Here is an 8,241-nt window from a genome sequence, read left to right on the forward strand (position 1 = left end):
CTCAGGGAGGCAGCAAGGGCGCGGGGCAGCGGTGTGGGTCTGGCCTTGGGCTGGCCTCAGCATTAAGGAAGAGGAGGGTCTGGGGGCCCAGGCTTGAGGTCAGCTGGCTGAAGCAAGACGGGGGACCCAGCCTCGGGCCAGGGGGTAACGTCATCAAAGGAATGACGGGGAATGTAGGAAGCGAGCGACTGGGGTCCAGCCTCCGGAGGCCGGCGGGAAGGGGCGGGGCGACTGCGCGTCCCCTGGTGCCTGACGTCACCGCGCGGGCGTCAGCTGACTGCACGGCCGCCGCCGTCCCTGCAGCCGCTGAGGCTCCAGCAGGCCGCTGTCGCCGCCGCCGCCGCTGTCGCCGCCGCCGCCGCCGCCGCCGCCGCCGCCGCCGCCGCCGCCGCCGCCATGGCTCAGTACAAGGGCGCCGCGAGCGAGGCGGGCCGCGCCATGCACCTGATGAAGAAGCGGGAGAAGCAGCGCGAGCAGATGGAGCAGATGAAGCAACGGATTGCCGAGGTGCGGGCCCGGCCGGGGCCTCTTAGAGCACGCGCGCCGCCCGCCGCCCGCCGCCCGCCGCCCCGGCCCTCTGGGGCCCCGCGAGACCCTGGGCGGCGGATGCAGAGCGCAGGCGGCGAGCCGGGGCCGGCCCCTTGCTCCCGCACCTCCAGCAAAATGTAGAAACGATTTGGCGACAGTCTGCTCATCTGTAAAATGGGCCCAGGAGGCGGAGACGAGCTAGCTTGTGACAAGCTCCCAACAGGAGGGAGCCGTAGTCGTGGCTCCGTTGGTGGCATTAGGGCTCCCCTCGCGTACACAGAGCGTCCTCGCCCTGGCCCCTCGGCCCTGAGAACGAGGCCTCCGCCCTGATCCCATGGATGCCAGGGAAGTCAGGCCCCACAGGCCGTGGCGCATCCACAGGCCACTGAGGCTCATTCCAGAGCCCTTTGCACCGCGACAGAGGCAGAGTCCCGCGTCCGGGGTGCTAGCGGTTCACTAAGGGCTTTAATGAGTGGTCGGTGGCGGCGGGCTGGCAGGAAAGAGGATTCCTCTGCTTGGGCCTTTTGGGGAGACTCGTCTGCAGAGCGGGGACCCGGGGTGAGAGGGGAGAGCAGGCTACGTTGGGTACTGTGGATGCCAGGCCCAGGGAGACAGCTGTGCGCCGGGGCCTGGCGTGGCCTCGCTTCACGCTGGCGCCCAAGCCCTGCGGTCTTGGTGTGGGCTCTTCGGCCCGTGGAGTTGCATTTCTCTGCTGGCCACCTGCGTTGGAGGCCACCAGCCAGAGACGGACCTGTGTGGTACCGAGTGGGATGGGGCTGGCCTGGAGCGAGGTCTCATGGGAAGCTGTGGGCAACATCTAGAGCCCCTTGGCCACTCTTCACTCTCTCCTGTCACCTCTCGGCTTGGGTCTCCAGACCTTCAGCTTAAAGGCTGGGTATGAAAAACACCCAAGGCAGGTAGGGCCTGTGACCCCGGGGCCGCTGAGGGAACTCTGGTCCCCAGCAGGAGACACGGAGGGGCCAGATCAGCACACAGGTCGCAGGGAGCCACTTCATTTGGCTCCCTCAGCACTGGAAGGGCCCTTCATAGCCCTGTGGAACCTCCCATTGACCGAGGAAAGGGGACATGTCTTTCCCAGGGTCACATTATCGTGAGCCCAGCGGCAGATCCGGGATTAGAGCCCAGCTCCCCGCTTCCCCGGTGGGGCGGTGGGGAGCCCTCACTGCTGTCCTCCCTCTGCCACAGGAGAACATAATGAAATCTAACATCGACAAGAAGTTCTCTGCGCACTACGACGCCGTGGAGGCGGAGCTCAAGTCCAGCACCGTCGGTGAGCGAAGCGCACAACCCCCCCCCCCCCCGGATCCAGAGCCCTGCTGCTTCCCCACGCTGGGCCACCCACCCTTATGCTCGCCTCTCCTCACCTCGTAGGTCTCGTGACCCTGAATGATATGAAGGCCAAGCAAGAGGCGCTGGTGAAGGAGAGGGAGAAGCAGCTGGCCAAGAAAGAGCAGTCGAAGGAGCTGCAATTGTGGGTCCTGACATCTCAGCCGGCAGCCCTCCCCCCCCCCCCCCCGCCCCAACGTATAGCTAGTGCTTGGGGGTGGGCCGGGCACTTCCTGCCACGTGAGAGTGGGCCTGCCTGTCTGCGGGCAGCTCTGGGCTAGGGAAGGGGCCTCAGGGTGGGGACGTCGCGCATGGTGTGCTGTGCCTTGGTAGGAAGCTGGAGAAGCTACGAGAGAAGGAGCGCAAGAAGGAGGCCAAGCGGAAGATCTCCAGCCTGTCCTTCACTCTGGAGGAAGAGGAGGAGGCAGGTGACGAGGATGAGGAGGTGGCTGTGTATGAGGAGGAGCTGGAGAGGGAAGGTAAGGCTGGCTCTGGGAAGCCAGGCCATAGCAGAAGAAGCATATCCGTTACCCCGTCTCGACGGCCTGCTCCGTCGCGGTCCTGAACCTCACACATCGGGTGGGAGAGAGAGCGGCCGTGGGGCTTGCCTCCAGGGGCAGAGTGAGTCAGGGCCTGGCGTGTGGCCGCTAGGCAGGGCTGTGGGCTCTTTGGTGCAAGACGCCGATGCTTGATCAGGAAGTCTTCAGAAGCTGCCCTTCGTAAGTGCCCGTGAAGGATGGACCGAGGAGGGGAGAGGATGGCCTTGGGGCAGCCCAGCAGAACCTTCTGCGATGATGGAGACGTTCGGCTCTGTGCTGCTAGCTGGCCACTGAGCACGTGGCTTGTGTAACGGACGCCGAGTGTCCATTGTTTGATTCATTTCAGTGTAAATTGATACAGCCACAGACATTCAGGACCTCAGTAGAGGTCTCAGCCGAGGGACCAGGGGGTGGCAGGGACAACTCGGGAAGGCTGGGGAGCAAGGATGAAACCAGCATGGGGGGCCCGTGTGCCACGTACCTGTTCTGAGCCAGCGCCGAGGCGGATAGATAGAGGCAGGGCGCCTTTCCTCTCCTTGGAGTCACATGGGTGAGCGCGCGCCCTCTGAAGGGCCCGGGTCCAGCCCAGGGCGGGGAGAGCGTCTCACGGTGGGAACAGGTGAGCCGGGCCTTTAGAGCAAGGGGACTTCCACGAGCAACCAGAGGTGAGGCGTGGAGGGATGTATTGCGTCCAGAATGAGTGTGGCCGGCAGTAGAGCCAGCGGGAACGGACACAGTTGAGGACGTGGCAGGGCTTCCCGGCGTGAGGGATCTGAGGCGGGGGATGGTACCTCACGGCGTGGCCGCGGCCCCGTATGGTGGCTTCAAGAGGACCGGCTGACGCGGTAAGGAGAGAGAGCCCGAGCCTCCTGGGTTTCCCTGTGTTCACGAGCCGCAGTCAAACACGCTGAAGAGAAACCAGTGAAGATAACTGCAGTCCCGTTTAGTAATTTTGTTTGTTTATTTATTTATTTTGAGAGACAGAGGGAGAGAGCAGGGGAGGGGCGGAGAGGTCGGGGGAGAGAGAGAATCCCAAGCAGACTCTGCGCCGCCAGCACGGAGCCTGATACGGGGCTTGAACCCACGAACCGTGAGATCATGACCTGAGCCAAAGTCAAGTGCCGGATGCTCAACCGACTGAGCCCCCTGGGCGCCCCAGTGCTGTTTCATAATATAAGTGTTGAGTAGCATTCGATACTGTCACGGGAACTGTGCATCTTTGCGGCAGGGAGCACTGTGGTGGACGGCGCGGATCTGGGGGGAGGCCGTGAAGCTCAGTGTGTGTCACTGGGGCTTTGTGAGCACTTCCTTCCCCACGGTGGTTTTGTTTGGGGGGCCCGGCGATGAGGCACTGGTGTGGGATTCTTCTCTGGGTGATGCTGACGTGCAGCCGGGCTCCGGAACCGTGCTCCTAGGAGCCTGTAAGACCCTTTTGGGGGGTCTGCGAGGTCAAAAACACTTCCGTAAGCGCGGCAAAGCCTGCTCGGCCTTTTTCATCCTCCTTCTCTCTTGAGCGTGTGGTGTGGAGCTTTGCAGAGGCCACGTGACATGTGATGATGTCATCACTCCAACAGCTAACGGAACGTGGGCTTTCCCATTTCCGGGTCTTCACTGTTTCTCAGGCTTAATTACAAATTCGGTGACTACCCAGAGCTACAGCCCCCAGAGGTGAGAGCTCTCCGGGGTCCTTGGTAACTTGTAAGGAAGAGGGTTCGGGGTGCTGACACCAGCAAGTTGTAGTTCCTTCGTGTCTGAATTAGGGAAACTGAGTCCCAGAGTCCAAGATGTTGACGAGCCTGGCCTGAGCCCTAGCGGGGCTTCTTCTTCCCTCTTCCCCTCCGGCCCCAGTGTTAGTAGTCATGGGACTTTGGGCTTCAGTGTCCTTGTCTGGGAACAAGGAGCGCCACACCCCTTCGGGGCCGTCGTGAGGGTTAGGTGATACATTGGGTGTGGGCCCATGATGAGCACGGCTCTGGGTGCAGAGCGGGTCCTCCGCAAGCATCCACCCTTCTGAGGATGCCCCGTCCCTCCGTACAGAGGGCCCTTTGCTCCCTCACACACCGGCACCGATGCCTGAGGTCCCCTGAGGCGCCTGAGGTCGCAGCTGATGGGATGTGAACACAGTCCCCGAACTCCTGTCCAGCTGCTGGCAGTGGAGAGCGAGGCGAAGGCCTCTTGGCAAAGGTGCTTTTTGGGTCTCCGTAGTGCTGTGGACGAGACAGTGCCGGCCACCGTGACTGGGAACCCATGGTGGTGCCAGGGCGCTCCGGGAAGCCTCCAAGGAGGTGGTGTTTGAGCTGAGGCTGCAGAGACAGAGGGCCAGGGTGCCCTGGCAGTGGGGCCCGTCGTGCAGCCGACTGCCCTGTTTCCTTTTGCTCCAGAGATCACTGCAAAGAAGAGGAAATTGGGGAAGAACCCAGATGTGGACACGAGCTTCCTGCCCGACCGAGACCGTGAGGTAAGAGTGGCCTGCCCCCTGGCCCGGGCAGGGGCTTTTTCTCGGGGAGTGGGGTCCCGCTCGCCCCCCGAACAGCCCTGGGCCCCCCTCCTTCATCCCCCTCCTCTCCCAGGAAGAGGAGAACCGGCTCCGGGAAGAGCTGCGGCAGGAGTGGGAGGCCAAGCAGGAGAAGATCAAGAGTGAGTGCCTGCCGCGTGGGGTGCTGGGGTGGGCTGCCTCTCCTGCCGACAGTTGTCGGGGCAGAGGCCTCAGGTCCCGGGAACTTGCAGGGGGCAGGGACGTCTGCGTCTGGAGGCCAAAAGGCAATTCTGCTTTGTAGGTGAGGAGATCGAAATCACCTTCAGTTACTGGGATGGCTCCGGGCACCGGCGGACGGTCAAGGTGGGTGGTGGGGAGCACGCACAGCCCCCTCCCTGGGCCCCCCCCAGGGCCCAGCCTCCCTCGGGTTCGGTGGGAAAGGAGCTTTCAGTCCCGACTTCAGAATTTCACAGGCCCTTTCCTGTGGGAGGACCCTGGGGAGCCTGGAGGGGCAGGGAAAAGGGCCTGACCCTCGTGGGGGGTAGCCTGGGGCTCCTAGGTCCCCGGCAGGGACCTCTGGGCCACTGCCTTCTTAAGAGCTCTTCTCCAGGCTTCTGTCTTGTGTTACCAACCCCTTGCTCTTGTGGATGCTCGTTCCCGGGCCGCTGCTCCAGATGAAAAAGGGCAACACGATGCAGCAATTCCTGCAGAAGGCGCTTGAAATCCTGCGCAAAGACTTCAGCGAGCTCAGGTGCGTGTGAGCTCAGGAGCACGCGCAGCACGTGTGTATGCTTGCGCGTCTGGAGCGCAGGGTCCCAGGTGCCGGAGCCCCAAAGTCTGGCTGCTGCTCCTTGGGTGGGAAGGTGGCATGCTGGGCACTGTGTTCCTGAGCCAGAGGGTCAGGTTTCTTTTCCGTTCGTGTCACCGGGGACAGCTTAGGTGGGGGTACCTGTTTTGGTTCTTTAGCCCCGAGGCGTAGGGTGGTGGGTGCCCATCCTGGGCCCGCCAGACCTTGCAGCCTGCCACGAAGCATTCTGGGTTGCCACCGGGACCACTGCCTCCCAGCTCCGGTGCCGGGGTTTCCTTGGGTGGCTGCTCCCGGGCGCCCACAGCCTCGTGCCTTTCTCCCTCAGGTCAGCGGGGGTGGAGCAGCTCATGTACATCAAGGAGGACCTGATCATCCCCCACGTGAGGCCCTTCTCTTCCCTGCAGCTGGGGGTGGGGCGGCCGGGCGGGGCGGTGGGCTGTGGGGTGCCTCGGGGCTTCTCGAGAGGGCACCTTGCCCCAGCCTGGCCCTCTGGCTCGGGCCGGCGGGTGGGCTGCGGGGGGGGGGGGGGGGGGGGAAGGGGGCTCGTCAACCACGGCTCTCTTGCCTTCGCAGCACCACAGCTTCTATGACTTCATTGTCACCAAGGCCCGAGGGAAGAGTGGTAAGTGTGCCCGGCCCGGCCCCCTGCCTTTGAGTTCTCTCCTGTGTGGCAGGGCGGCAGCGTGACCCTGACCTTGGGATGGCTGCTGCTTCCCTGCAGGGCCGCTCTTTAATTTCGACGTTCACGATGACGTGCGGCTGCTCAGTGACGCGACCGTGGAGAAGGATGAGGTGTGGAGGGGGAGGGGGAGCGGAGGGATGGGGTGCCCGCCCTCCCCCCAGTAGCCTTGAACGGCTCTTCTCCCCGCCTCAGTCACACGCGGGCAAGGTGGTGCTGCGCAGCTGGTACGAAAAGAACAAGCACATCTTCCCTGCCAGCCGCTGGGAGCCCTACGACCCCGAGAAAAAGTGGGACAAGTACACGGTGAGTGGCCCCGGGCCGGGAAGGCTGGGCGGGGGTCGGGCTGTGCGGGCCACTAGAGGATGGAAGGCCAAGGCCTTCCGGCCCCTGCTCCGCTCCACCTCCCTCTTCTGTGCTCTTGTGCTCACACCAGATCCGGTGAATGTCGCTGCGCCTCCGACCCCCTCCGCCCCCTTCCCGGGGCCTCCGGACTCCGGGCGCTGCCCCCCACTGTCCCGGCCCTGACGTGAAGGGCCGGCCGGCCCCTGCCCCTGCTGTCGTCATTTACTGCCTTTTTCTTTTACAGTAAATAAACACGTGTCAGAGTCGGAACACCTCCGTTGTGTTTTGTTTTAAACATTTTCTGAAGGAAAATTCACCATTTTGACCATTTGAAGGTGTCCAATTCAGGGGTATTTAGTCCATTCACAGTGTTGGGCAACCATCACCTCTGCCTGCTTCCAGAACATTTCTGTCATCCTTCGAGGAGACCCCGTGCCCATGCACAGTCCCTCCCCCAGTCCCTGGTACCCCCTTGTCTACTTTCTGTCCACATGGGTTTCCCTCTTCTGGAAGTTTCACGTAAGTGGAATCATACAATATTTCTGGCCTTTGTGTCTGGTGAGAAAGTGTGTATCTGGTGCGGGTGGGGGTGGGAAGGTAGAAGAGGAATGTGAGTCTGTGGGGGGAGAAGGCGGCATCTGCAACCCACTGGGGCCTGGGCGGACCCAGCTGTCCTTGCGGCCAACCCGCACTCCCCAGGGCACCTACATGGCACTGTGGTTCCTTATTGTGGGTGGGAAGGGTGTCCCCCCCAGGCGCGTGGGCCCCTCTGTGCCTCGTAGCTCCCCGTTCCACAGGGGACATGACCGGCCTGTGGCTCCCAGCGCCCTCCGTCCCTACCAGGGCTCTGCAGACACCCCTCGGCCCCCTGGTGCCGCTCCCTTCCCAGCATGTCTTCCCGTCCTCACGTGGGAAGGCGGCCGTGGGTGCTGTACACGCGGGCTCAGCCAGCCCTGCTCGCACCGCCGTCATGGTCCCAAGGGGACAAATCTGGTTTGGGGGTGGGTGCCCCTATTCCCCCCCCACCTTGGCAGCCAGATCCCCCAGTTCCCCTTGGGTAAGCTGAGGCAGACGGTCCCATTCCGGGAGGCTGAGGAAGGCAATCTGACTAGTCCCAGCTTCCATTCTTCCCCTTGCCTGAGGCGGAGCAGAGGGAACGGGGCGGCCCCGGGGCTGGTAGAGGGCATCCAGGCTCTGGGTCTGGCCCCGCCTCCTTGGCAGATGCACAGATCCGACCGTGGGAGGACTTCCCGGGGTACAGAGGCTCCTGTGCCCTCCTCCCACGGGCTGGGCCCCGAGTCCTGTTCGGACGCAACACGGCGGGGGGTGGGTCCTGGAGCAGAGCCATCTGGGGTCATTTGCAGGAGGGAAGAAGGCAGCCTGGGCCAGAGCACCTCGGGGCACAGCAGGGAGTGGGTGGCCAAGCCTGACCCTAGGTCCTGGACGTGGGGGACAAGTGTGAGGACGTCAACGGGGCCTTTTGTTTGGCACTGGGAACCCTGGACAGGGGATCGTCCGG

At 63.4% G+C, this 8,241-nt stretch overlaps 1 protein-coding gene across 1 annotated transcript; it reads left to right on the plus strand.

Annotated features, from left to right (window-relative positions):
* The first annotated feature begins 312 nt into the window (after positions 1-312).
* Positions 313-6,992, plus strand: FAM50A (family with sequence similarity 50 member A). The gene is made up of 14 exons (XM_042975024.1): positions 313-329; positions 369-507; positions 1,735-1,819; positions 1,921-2,020; positions 2,209-2,354; positions 4,796-4,872; positions 4,985-5,051; positions 5,192-5,253; positions 5,565-5,641; positions 6,024-6,078; positions 6,272-6,320; positions 6,420-6,490; positions 6,573-6,683; positions 6,814-6,992. The coding sequence occupies exons 2-14, from the start codon at positions 397-399 to the stop codon at positions 6,820-6,822; spliced, it is 1,020 nt and encodes a 339-aa protein (XP_042830958.1). The 5' UTR covers positions 313-329; positions 369-396; the 3' UTR covers positions 6,823-6,992.
* The last annotated feature ends 1,249 nt before the right edge of the window (positions 6,993-8,241 follow it).

This window comes from Panthera tigris, chromosome X (genome assembly GCF_018350195.1).
Source record: "Panthera tigris isolate Pti1 chromosome X, P.tigris_Pti1_mat1.1, whole genome shotgun sequence".
In the NCBI taxonomy this organism is placed as follows: Eukaryota; Metazoa; Chordata; class Mammalia; order Carnivora; family Felidae; genus Panthera; species Panthera tigris.